General features: G+C 43.6%; 2 protein-coding genes across 2 annotated transcripts; one reads left to right on the top strand and one right to left on the bottom strand.

Annotated features, from left to right (window-relative positions):
- Window positions 1–7,557: 7,557 nt before the first annotated feature.
- Window positions 7,558–9,971, top strand: N7455_006196 (uncharacterized protein; the record flags this gene model as incomplete). The annotated part of the gene is made up of 3 exons (XM_065605299.1): window positions 7,558–7,748; window positions 7,797–9,070; window positions 9,127–9,971. The coding sequence occupies 3 exons, from the start codon at window positions 7,558–7,560 to the stop codon at window positions 9,969–9,971; spliced, it is 2,310 nt and encodes a 769-aa protein (XP_065461153.1).
- Window positions 9,972–10,901: 930 nt separating this feature from the next.
- Window positions 10,902–13,187, bottom strand: N7455_006195 (uncharacterized protein; the record flags this gene model as incomplete). The annotated part of the gene is made up of 3 exons (XM_040955753.2): window positions 10,902–10,930; window positions 11,001–12,640; window positions 13,075–13,187. The coding sequence occupies 3 exons, from the start codon at window positions 13,185–13,187 to the stop codon at window positions 10,902–10,904; spliced, it is 1,782 nt and encodes a 593-aa protein (XP_040813683.2).
- Window positions 13,188–13,230: the final 43 nt, after the last annotated feature.

Here is a 13,230-nt window from a genome sequence, read left to right as displayed (position 1 = left end):
AATAAATACAGTAAACCTACATATTTATAACGATACCGGGTATAACGATCGGAATCCGGTGCTTGGATTGATCTGCCATACAAAAATCATTAAACCCTTCTTTCTACGATAGTCGTTAATTCATCATCTCCCCTACGCAAAAAATTGTTATATCCAGGGTTTCATACCTCATTTTTAACCAGTTAAAATGCCTCGCCGATCCATCTCAACCTCCCAAAAGAAGTATTGATACTATTGATGATATTGTACTAAGTGGGTTCCTTTGGAGAGGTCGATGAGGATGACATAGTAGTTGAGGAGCCCTAGTATCAACACTGTGAAGCTATTCAGGCCTTGGAGCCCCTTCAGTTATATGAATAGCAGGGACAGGGTAATACCAAGTTGATTACTACTCTACATATACACGAGAGGTTAATTGAAGTAAGGAAGATAGGAGGGCAGAAGCAGAGATTAGAACGATATTAGGAGCTTTTTGGTGCTTGAATTTGTATGTAAACCAGAAATATATATTTGATGTACGGCACTTGATTTAATGACTACCTGGATATAACGACATTTTTACTGTGTCTGAATTATACCGTTACAAATATGTAGGGTTTACTGTAGTTAGTAGCCCAACGTCTGTATTAATAATAGCAAGCTGGTATTACTAGGTAACTAACCAAGGAGAGCAGTAAGAAGTTAATTTCTATTCCGCACAACCACCTAATTAGGAAGCGGTTTCTGAATTTTCCGAACTTCTAGGCAATCTGTGGAAAGTTATCAAAACAGGCGGTTTGGCCGAGTGGTCTAAGGCGATTGAGTACGTTTCTCTTCTATATTAGGCTACCAAACATTCACTAACTATCTCCACAGCTAGAAATCAATTCCGTTCGCGGGCGCATGTTCGAATCATGCAGCCGTCGTGCTTTATTTTTTTTTGCATTTCATTGCTATGAAAAGAATACAGTAAAACCCGGTTATGACGAATCTGGATATAACGAATACCTGGATGTAACGAACGGAATTCGGTGCTTGATTTAATCCGCCATACAAAATTCGTTATATCCAGGTATTACTAATCAATTTCAACCTCCCCGCTCTCGAAGAGTACCGTCGAAAAAGACCCTTGCTTCCCTATGAGCAGCTTAAAAATTGGTTTTATAAAGAGTATTGATACTATTGATGATATTGTACTTAGTGAGTTTTGTGAGGAGGTTGATGAGGATAAGATAGAGGTTGTACAGCCCCAGGTTTTATACCATAAGGCAGGCTACTTAGGCTTTAGGAACCCTCGGTTATATAAAGAACAGTAAGAATAGGGTGAAACCCAGTTAATTGGTGCTATATCTAAACATGAGAGGTTAATTGAAGCAAGGAGAATTGGAGGGCAGAAGCAGAGAGATATAAGGAGCTTTTTTGGGGCCTAAATTTGTATGTAAGCCAGAAATATATATTTAATGTATGGCACCTGGATTTAACGAATACCTGGATATAACGAAATTTTTACCGTGTCTCAATTGATTCGTTATAACGGGGGTTTACTGTATACGGTTTTGACTAAGTATTCCGGATGTGGAGCTTTATCATAGGTCTGTCTATAGCTAAATACAGTGAAACCAGTTAAAATGTAAGGATCCTCGGGGAGTAAATCCTTGGGAATTGACGGGGTTTGTAAAGAAGTGACCTCGGGAGGCACTTTTGTGTAATATTCATGGGTACCTTTATGTATTAAATAGGCAAAATTTTAATATCAAAACAGGCGGTTTGGCCGAGTGGTCTAAGGCGATTGAGTACGTTTATCTTCAACACATGAGTCCCCCAAACATTCACTAACAGTATCCACAGCTAGAAATCAATTCCGTTCGCGGGCGCATGTTCGAATCATGCAGCCGTCGTGCTTTATCTTTTTTTTGCATTTCATTGCTATGAAAAGAATATACGGTTTTGACCAAGTACTCCGGACGTGGAGCTTTATCATAGGTCTATCTATAGCTAAATATGGTGAAACCAGTTAAAATGCAAGGATCCTCGGGGAGTACCCCCCCCTAGCAACAATTCTGTCCATGTAGATCCTATTGATCTTTTTCCACTGGTATTTTTCGCGTCTTTTAACACCCGATTACTGTATTATATACTAATTGTATATATACCTCTCTCTGTGTAATAGTATAATGGTATATGTAATACACCACGTCATCAAAATTTAGCGTAGTCTTAGCGGAGCCACATTGATAGAATTGTTGCCAAGGGGGGTAAATCCTTACGAATTGACGGGGTTTTTAACGAAGTGACCTCTGGAGGCACTTTTGGGTTGTGTGATATTCATGGATACCTTTATGTATTATATAGGCAAAATTTTAATATCAGAACAGGCGGTTTGGCCGAGTGGTCTAAGGCGATTGAGTACGTTTCTCTTCAACACATGAGTCCACCCAACATTCACTAACAGTATCCACAGCTAGAAATCAATTCCGTTCGCGGGCGCATGTTCGAATCATGCAGCCGTCGTGCTTTATCTTTTTTTGCATTTCATTGCAATGAAAAGAATATACGGTTTTGACCAAGTACTCCGGACGTGGAGCTTTATCACAGGTCTATCTATAGCTAAATACAGCGAAACCAGTTAATAAAATGCAAGGATCCTCGGGGAGTAAATCCTTGCGAATTGAGGGGGTTTGTAAAGAAGTGACCTCGGGAGGCACTTTTGGGTTGTGTAATATCCATGGGTACCTTTCTGTATTATATAGGCACAAGAATAGTCGGCCTTGTGATATCCTTTTATGGTTTTTTGGATATTCTTTTATATGTCCTTTTTAGGTATATACGAAGGCGGTAAAAAAGGCAAAAGTATGTTCTGTGCAAGAGACTTTTCTATAACTATACAAAGTGCATATAACCTCAGATAAAACCAGCAGAAAAGCGCCAGATACAGAGAGTTAAGCTAATGGAATTAGGTGACGGAAAATAGACGTGTACGACAATGTATGTAAAATTGACATATGCAAAAATCTCTAAATTGACAAAGTCCGCTGTTTTTCCAATCTGTGCGGACATCGATAATTAAGCAATATATGTACTTTTATATGGTACCGTAATCATAACGGTCCATTGATTTTCCGGGCTGTATTGACACGGTAATTTATACCATGCATCATGCATAGTACTCGACATTAGGAAATAATAAAACACGTGGGCAGTAGGCCCAAAATGCAACTTTGCAAGCTTGTAAAATCGAGGTGCGCTATACCTAACTAGGCAGCCTTGGCGCTCTTTACTATGGCAAAATAAGCCGGGAGCGTAAATTCTTCCAAGGTGATCGGGTTACAAAAAAGTAAAGTACATTTTAACGGGGTTTGACTGTAGATCTGAATTCCGGTAAGAAGATGGACCCGCTCACTAACGTAATATCCATTTTATCACTAAATAACGGCGGTTTGGCCGAGTGGTCTAAGGCGATTGAGTACGTTTCTCTTCAACACATGAGTCCACCCAACATTCACTAACAGTATCCACAGCTAGAAATCAATTCCGTTCGCGGGCGCATGTTCGAATCATGCAGCCGTCGTGCTCTATATTTTTTGCACAGCCTTGCTGTAGAAAGGCAAAAACGTACATTTTTGACAAAACGTCATATCAAATAGGGCACCGCTGAAATCTCAGCTCGGGATTCCGACCTTGCCTGGGGAAGCGCGAATCGCGGATCTCTGTCTCGTCCTTTGCATGACCTTTGACTAAGTACCTCGGACGTGCTCCAGGGCTGCTTTATTAGAAGTCGAGAAAGACTATCTGCACACCCCTTAGCGCCCTTTTGGACTAACCGCACACCCTCTAATCCCTTTAGGCCTAGTGCCTCTTGATATAGTTGGTTACAGTATGGTATGGCAAACATAGTCACGTGATAATACTATATAGGTACTATGTTATCTTAGACATAAACCTCTTAAATTAAATTATCAGGTGACTTATCTATAATACCATACCGTAACCAATTATATAATCAAAATGCCAAGGGGCGCTATACCTAAAATAGACTAAAGGTGTGCAGTTAGTCAAAAAGGGCGCTAAGGGGTGTGCAAATAGTCAAACTCTTATGTCAGTCTATAGCTAGAATTCTGGTAGTAAACGCCCTCTCTGATGTATCATCTATCCCACGTAACCATTATTAAGCGGCGGTTTGGCCGAGTGGTCTAAGGCGATTGAGTACGTTTCTCTTCAACATTTGGTCCACCCAACATTCACTAACAATATCCACAGCTAGAAATCAATTCCGTTCGCGGGCGCATGTTCGAATCATGCAGCCGTCGTGCTCTATCTTTTTTTTGCAGGGGCTTGCTATATATAAAAAATATATAGTTTTGACTAAGTAACCGTGCCAAGCGCCCAACCCCCCATGCCTGGGGGGTTGGTGCGCCCCACTAGATACCCATTTTTCACTAGATACCCAAATTTCAATGCATTCAATTATGAAAATAATATTTACAGGTAACCACCACGGCTATCTATATACCAATTACTACCATTGCTATCCCTTGCTGCCATTGAAGCTTCATGCTCAGCTTCTGCTAAATCCCTTGCTTCTTAAGCCCGTTGTTGAGCTTCCAATTCCTTGGCATGCTTTGCCTATAGCCGCTTCAACTTCTTAGCTTCAACATCCTGTCTTTTTACTATCATCCTATTTGCATATATAGGTGATAGCACATTGCCTTTTGTCCCAAGAAGCGATTTCCGATTTTTAGGGGTATCTGCAGTTGATCTGTGGGACTGAGACTTCTTCAAAGAGGCCTTCAATAAATCAACCTCTTGGGTTAAAAGCGTATTTGCATACATGCTCCGTTGAATATGCCGTTGTATGCCGTTAGATAGATGTTTAATCTAATCTAGATTATTAAGAAGCTTATTAGTATTAAGCTTCTTAACCCGCTCAATTATATCTGGCGGTAAATTGGTGACTGAGCTTGTAAAATCCCGGGGGGGGGGGGGGCGAGATCTCTTTGACGTAGAGGATCAAGAATCATCTCTGGATCTAGGGGCCAAATACCCCTAGATTTAAAACATATCTAATTCTTCTTTGGGTAAGAGCTTACTCTCGAATCGTTTGAATAGTCCGGAAAAAATCCCGTTTTTTGCTTATACTTCCACCCCACATAACAATCTCGTTATTTATCGTACGGAAGTGATATTTTAGGCTTTAGAATGCTGGGCCATCGAGCGGTTGGCAGAGATGTGTTATATGTGGTAGAAAGTAAAATAGGATGATGTTTTTTTTGGGTATAAAAATCGATAAATTCGAAGGTTAAATAGGAGCTATGATTGTCTATTAAAAGTAGCCTTGGCCTACCCCTTTGTACTAATTTAATAGTAGCTTCGTAGAAGGAGACTAGCCATTTAAATACAGTCTCGTAGTCAATCTAGCTATTAGGGGTAGGTTTAATACGGAAATCAGGCGTAGTAATATTTTCATACCACTCCGCTATGTAGCTACTACCTTTCGGTAAAAACTATGGTAGTATCAACCAGCCATCTGCTGAAATGCATTTAATACTAGTAATTGATTCCGATTGACCTCTATTAGCGATATCGCTAGTTGTACGAGAGGTAATAACCTTCCGTGGCTTGCCTTCGCCGATTCGATAGCCGGTTTCATCCCAATTGAAGATCTTATGGGGTAGGAATTCATATAGTTTAAATAGATCGGAAAGATTATTAAACCATAGGAATAATATACCGTAATCCTCACTATTAACCCTTGATTTCTCCTTTGGCTTTTGGGTAATATAATTGAGCGTAGGGGGGAGCCTTATAATAAAGCGATATACCCAATTGTGCCGACAATCCGATCTTCGCCAGCCTTTTTTAAGATGGTATTTGCAGCAGCTTCAACCATCTCTGGGGTAGGTGATATATATACATTATCTAGTCTTTGAATCCAGCTAGTAAGCGCTTTTTCTTGAATTGAATTCAAGGATCTGGTTGCTTTGGCACGGTCGGAATTAGACTGGCGGCCATGGATCCGGCCCCTTAGTCGATCACGGGAAATGCCAAAATCCCGTGCTAATTTAGCAACATTGGGCTTGGTAGATTGATGATATAATTTGATAGCTTCCTGGATTCGATCCTCGATATTTTCAATTGAATTTGACATCGTGGTGTAGTACAAAAATGTATGGGAAAGAAATGGATTCCCGTAGCAAGTTAAATCCGCTCACTGACGTATCATTTCTTTCATGATTGATGGAGCCACCACCGGGGAGAAAGCAGAGGAAGAAACCTTGATATTTTAACCTATGGGAATTTATACCCTGCATCTAGCGCTCAGTTTGCAAGCAAACAATGGGAGATAGGATCATCCCAACAATTAGAATGATTGTCATCTATTCTGAAAATGGCCAACAGTTGTCTTGGTTTGCCTGAACTAGAACTTTGCTTATACAAATTCGATTCCGTGAAATCCATCGTAACCTCAGCGTCCGTCGTATCCTCTATAACTCATCTGGGCTTCTTCACCCCGAGGCTGACTTCCGAAACCAGGTGGACCTTGCTAGTACCATTGACTACGCGCGCTTCATGAAAGCCATAGGGTCCATGGAAGACGGGTCTAAGCCTGGAACATCATAGACGCCAGTAAGTATGCCTTGCATGATATCAGGGCTCAAACCCGGCATACCTAACATACTAGCTATGGGTGGTGTAGTGCTAGCCGGAGTAGCGGGGCCCATTGAAGTAAGATTTGAATCAAATTGGCAGATTTAATATCTGTAGGGTATGTGGGCCTCCAATACAGACCATATCAACTCGTTTGTTGCGTTTGTAGTCTTTGGCCATCCATTAGATAATGACTTAATCTTATTTTTCTTCTTCTCTCTTTATCTCGCTTGCTTGCTCTCTTTGTCCCGCCACCTCTCTACCTATTCTTCTTCCTCTTCTTCCGAGATTCTTCCTGGTTTCCAAACTAGCCTTGCATCTGCTTTATTCTCCTGGAATATCTTTTGTTTCGCCATCGGCTTGTTCAGATCTCGTTCCCTGACAAGCGTCCCACTCCATTTCAGCATGGGTTCCTTTCTTCCAAGTGACTGCATGTTTTGCAGTAGGTGTAGTTTCAGTGGCCACTTCGCTAAAGACTGTCACAATCACTGCAGGCAGTGCCATGAGTTCATGAAGCCCAACCATTTTTCCATCTGCAAACACGCATCAACCTGCCACCAGTGTGGAGAGAAGGGCCACCTCAAGCGTAACTGCCTACCGAAAAAAGCGGAAACGTGAGGAGAAGCCTAGGTCAGGATCTATGAACCTGGAAACTTGCTTTAAATGTGGCAAGAAGGGTCATATGAAGTATGATTGTCCGCAGGCCGAGCCAACCTGCTTTACTTGTGGTCAGATCGGTCATTTCAAGAGTAACTGCCCTCAGAAAAACCTCAAACTTTCAAGCGATTCCCCAAACCTTTTTGCACCACTGCAAGATTCACCGCAATCCACTCAGATCAAATCTAAGGCAAGACTCCCGTTTCTCCTCTTATCGGCTAGAACCTGCCTCTGACTAAAGTCGTTTAGCTTCAACACCAGATTAAGATGCCAGAAATGGGGCCTCTGATTCTTTCGCTTGTACGGAAGCTGTATAGAGAAGATATTAAGGACCCTTTGATTGAACATTGCCCCTATCACTTCGTGATTGATGCTGTTGGTGGTGAAAAGGACTTTGCCGAGATGGCCTTGAATGCAATCGACTCTCGTGTTCTCGCTATGCAAGGCAAAGTAATCACAGTGGAGATGTATATAATATCCACCAGCTTTAGTTGAGAAAAGCTAACACATGCTAGGCTGGATAGCATCCGTTTATCGCAAATGCAAGATCCCGACCCCTGGCCTCAAACGAATGGTGGCTACTGCGACATTATAACTGATTCTCGAGACATGGATTACTGGCGTGGCTATGTCGGACAGGCCTCAGTGTTGGCAAAATTCGCATTCCTCAACATTGTCGTGCAATACGAACCGGAAAAAACTATCACATTCTCACAAGCAGGCTACCGCCACGGTAATTTTATTCGACTCTGGATTATAGAATTTCCTCCTTGTACCCAGATCTCGACAAAAGAGGCGTTCGAAAATGTTTTGGAAATGTCTTTCACTCTTGCATTTCAAACACTTCCCCCCTCTGTCCTTGAGACTTACTTTGGCACCTGCCCGGAAGGCTCATACTCAACCCTTCGTTTTAACGTAGTTCCCCCACTCATGCAGAGTAGGGAACTTGCACCAAGAGTTCGGGGGGAGTTTACAAAGCTTCTAGAGAATTCTGATGACCCCGAGATCCGTGAGTGGCCAAGTATTCGAGCACAGCAGAAGCATAAGCCCAATACTTCAGAGGAAAATTTGGTCCAAACTCAGAGATGTCCAAGATTGAGGCGAGAAGAAAACATCAGTGCTCTTCATACTGCTGTCCGGCGTGTCATCGAGTTTGCTGAAATGGATTTCTGGCCAACAGAAGAAAAAGTCCCCTGGGCGCCTCTCGACAGCCAGATCCAGCCCCTGGATCTGAAGGCTTGGTTCGAAGAATTTTCGAAAGAGGCTACTTTAGCGTCGGGGGACAAACACTACGCGAAAAGCGATCTAGCAATCCCAATTGGCACTACATCAGCCTCTGTTGGCATCGTGTTGGATAGTGTTCCAAGCCATACGTATGGCGAAATATCCCTTCCTTGGGGGCTGAGAGAAAGCGGGTTTTCGGTCACAAATTCTTTGATATGGTTTGCCAATTTCCAAAAATACAAGCTTATCCCTGGATCATTCCAGGTCAGCACGCCACGTGATGCCGGAATAAGATTCTTTTCCACAAGTACCCAAGATTTGATTGAAAAATCCAATCTTCGACTAATTCTTCTCTGCGGAAAACTTGCAGAGAAGGTTGCTCTTACAGAGCAAGACCAAAAGCATAACTTCATTTTGGAACTACAAGGCGTCCGATATGAATGCTGGCTAAGACTCCGACACAACGCCATTGAACGCATCTTTGTGAGATCGCCCGCTCCTCTCATCACACTATGGTGGAACAAGGGCCCCGCAGCTGTGAAGATTAGCACCTTTTCAGGCTTGTGTCAGTTGTCTCAAACATCAAGCTCTCTACGTCATTCTATGAGAGTGCACTCACAGTAGCACTGGTGCTTCGTGGGTGGGATGACGAGAGATCTAAGAGAATTGACCCATTGAAACCAGAGCTAGTAAATATCAACCCGACTTTGAGGATATGGCTTGAAAGGCTAGGGTTTAAGGAAGATTATGACGTATGCCGTCTCGCAGAGTGCACAGCTGGGTCGCTGAGGCTTGGTTTTCTCGTTCTCTTGAAAGCCTTACCAAGAGCTCAAAAGGGGAAAGGACCTAGAAAGGTTCCACAGTCAAAGATAAGGCGAAGGGGTGTGATCACTTTGGAGACGATGGAAAAGGTCCGCCTATTGCTAAGAGATATCCAGGAAAAGCTTACCTCGGTGCCAGAGACTAAAGGTGGTAAAGTGATCAAACCTACAGGCACCTTAGCATTACCAGAGGGCACAATCCTGGTTGATGAAGATCTCATAATCGAAGCGGTTGAGCAGGGGAGTGCAACGGTGACAGAGTCTGACTCAAAGGAGGAGAGACTAATGACCGATCGACTACAAAAAGAGACACCTCAGAAAACAGAGGTAAATTTGTTGGCCTATAGAAAAAGTCTCAAACTTCTCATAGGGTACTATTTCAAGGGACACGAATCCAAAAAAGGGGAAGTCAGCACCTATCAGTTCAACGTTCAACAGACGACTTTCCGAATCCACAAGGCACCTCCAAATCAGACAATGTTCTTTGTGAAAGGTGAGGTAGTACCTGTGGGTGAAAAACATCCCCATGTTTATGCCACCACAACCACAGAAAGTGACCCGGGCATGCGGTTTAGCCTTCGAGTTTCCCTACGTGACGACAAGGGCCAAGACTCATTCGTGGGGTACGCGACTAGCTCTAAGTGACAAGCCATTGCAATCGCGAATTCATTTGTCGATGCTCTAGAGGGTGACTCATTTGAAGAGATATGCCGTCGGAAAATGCGATATGTCTTTGTCGATAAAAGGATCAAGAACGTGCCACCAGAACTGCAACCATTTGTTAATGGGGCGTATCGGGACAACCAAAACAACGTGGTCAAACAAACGAGGCTTCCCCCAAGAAGCTGAAATCAATAGAGCCGATAGATCTCTTGAAAGTTGTTGAAACCATAGTATCATTGCCAATTATTGAGGCCGGGGATTTTGTTAAATTAAAATAGCAAGCTAGGATAACGTAGCATGAAACATAAACCATTTGTTACATGTGAATTGGGTAAATAAACTATGGATGCAATTGATCCCTAGAATCTATAACACTACGTTAAAGAAGACAGCAAGCCACTATCGCGACTGGGTAATACGTCATCTCCAGACTTGATCTCCTACGAAGACTAGTAGACAGTGCGGTTATCGGTTCGGCGATTGGGCCAACTCGGGGAGGTATCCTGACACAGTATCTGGGATGGGGAAGTATCTTCTGGCTTCTTGTCATCATTGCAGGGGTAATCGTCACAACTATATTTTTATTCCTGCGCGAGACCTACCGCGCAGTAGTAGGAAATGGGAGTCTGGCTCCTCAGTCATGGAACTAATGCGCACTTCAACTGGCCCGGCTAGGAACGCACAAGCCAGACCCCGACACCCAAACTATCTTCACACGACGTCCAGGGATTCTCCAAACTCTCAAAATCGGTCTTCTGTCATAATAATGGTTAGTTCATTCGAGGATCGAATGGGATATCTAGAGTGGAATATATTGTCCCCCACGGTAGTTACCTACTATCTTCAATGTCAAGAAAAGCACCCAAGCTCAAGAGAGTCCCAGAGACTGGATATGTGAATCTTCCAATTAGTTCATATCAAGGTCTTGGTTGTCACGATGTCTAAATAAGAGTTTGTCCTTTGGTCAATAGTGAATCCGATGCATCGTGTTCGAAATGAAGTCGTTCATACCGGCATGTATTGCACGCCATGCTTCCGCAAGACGTTCATCCTTCCACTCAAAGATCAATCCTCCTGGAACCGATGCTTCGTGAATATTCCAAATTATTCGAGACGCTCGGTTGTCGGGATAGATTTCGAAGCGAATCTTATAGTATGAAGGATCTGTAATATCACATCTCCCACTCTTCCTAACTTCATCAAAGCTCATACTCCACTCAAAGACGTGGTCGTGGTAGTGCCGGAGTGGGTAGGGCTTTGAGTCTAGACCTCGGAAGGAAATCATAAGGTCGCTTTCTGACTTCGGACTGAGGGTGATTTCTAGCCTGTACTTATAGTCCTTATTGTCATACTTGCCGACGTAGCATTTAAGGGGCAATGGCGGTGCTCCTTGAATTCGCTCCTCGGCCAACCTATTGTGTAGTGTAGCAAATTGTTCAAATATTCGTCTTTTAGCTTCTTCTGCGAGCCTCACATAATCGGTGGGGTCGGTGAAGTCGAAGAGGCCCTCAATCAGGAGTCGAGCAATCCAGTCAGCAGCATCGCTCACCGCAGTGGTGTTCATGAGGACTACCACGGCTGACTGTGTCTCGGGGAAGATAGCAACGAATGAAGAGTACCCCGGTCCTCCACCTTGGTGATAAATCATGAGCCTAGACTGGTTTCCAGCCCCGAATACAGGTTGCTCAGACATTTCCCAAAGTCCTGAGTTTCCACCAAGCAGGCCCACAATTCCAGGAAGCTGTGCTCTCGCCCAGCCAAATCCGTACGATCGTTCCAACAATGATGGATTCTTCATTGCAATATGGTTGCTAATTATATGCGGAATTTGTTTCAAGACTGTGTTGTTGGGTGCCGCAGTATTCTGGCTCGCAGCCAATGTTTCCTTGGCCCATATGAGAAGATCACTCAAGGTCGAATAAGCTCCACGTGAACCTTCGAATAACGTATTCCCAAAATCGGGCTGAAATTCTAATGGACAAGCCTCCCCGTTGCTAAGTGAAGCATGTGGTTCAGCGATATTGTTGCTCCCTTCAAACGATGGTCGCAGAGTGGTAGAGGTCATCCCAAGCGGCCGGAATACTTTATCCTGAAGATATTCGTGAAGTGACTGCCTAGATATATGCTCGATTATGTGCGCAGCGATTGTGTATCCCCACGGACCCATCCGCCAGCTCTCACGGTGCGGAAGTGGGTGAGGAATGCGGTCGATGGCTTTCAAGAACTCTTCGAGACATGGTTGTGTGTCGCCATTTCCACCGTCGGCTAGTAAAGTTGCAATTTCTCCATCCAACCCGCAGCGATGTGCTAGAATATCAGCTATTGTGGCTGTGTGGGCCCAGTAGACACCAGTATGATCAATCTCGGGTATTATTTCTCTCAAGAGCGTTGTCCACTGAAGCTTTCCATCGTCCACAAGTTTTCCAACACCAGCAGCTACCATTGACATTGTGATGTGTCCGATGCTATATTGGGTGTTTACGCCTGGATGTGCTGTTTTGGATTTTTCGCGGAAGCCGAAGCTTTCGGTCCATAAAGTTTCCCCATGGTCAAGGACTCCAATAGAAACGCCTGGGACACCTTCTATTTCGCAAATTTGTTCGATCGAGCGGCTCAGTTTCTGTAGTCGCTCAGTGGTCGATGGAGTGGCCCTACATAGTGTTAGCGAGTGTATCATGCAGGGAGAGAGAGCTGAGAACTACAATGCGAACTCAACAAACGCGCCACACGTGCATTTTGGATATATTTCTGATGAGAGATCTCTTGGGAGTGCGAGAAGCCAAGTTTAAAGGAGTTCCAGGCAGCCTCTGATGTCATGCCATGACCCCGCGCTACAAAGTACATTTATTAGTTACGAGACAATATTTTGAATCCTTATACTACATGTACTTAGTCTAAGTCATCTTAATTCTAGTAAACACTAAAACATACAACAGCAGTTCTTTGTTTTCCTTTTTACTCTTTTTGGCCAGAACCAAACTTGCGTGTATCGGTCCATGTGTGTGCCGGATAGCGAAGTAGCTTCAGAAACCTACACTCCATGTGATATACAAACCATGTAGTGGGAAAATAGGTATTGTCTTACATTGCAGCGTCTGCAGTAAAGTCCTTCAGAATCGATGGCGGGTGTTCTAGGCTGACAACAAGAAGCTCCATCACTTTGAACCCGACCTTGCGTGCATCTTCATAATACTCCATTACTGGCCGGCGGAAATCGTTCTCTGCAAGATCGGGAGGCCAC

Source organism: Penicillium solitum, assembly GCF_028829755.1.
Source record: "Penicillium solitum strain IBT 25940 chromosome Unknown utg000004l_segment0_segment0, whole genome shotgun sequence".
Lineage (NCBI taxonomy): Eukaryota > Fungi > Ascomycota > Eurotiomycetes > Eurotiales > Aspergillaceae > Penicillium > Penicillium solitum.
The sequence above is the reverse complement of the archived record's forward strand: the minus strand, read 5'-3'. Positions and strand labels throughout refer to the sequence as shown.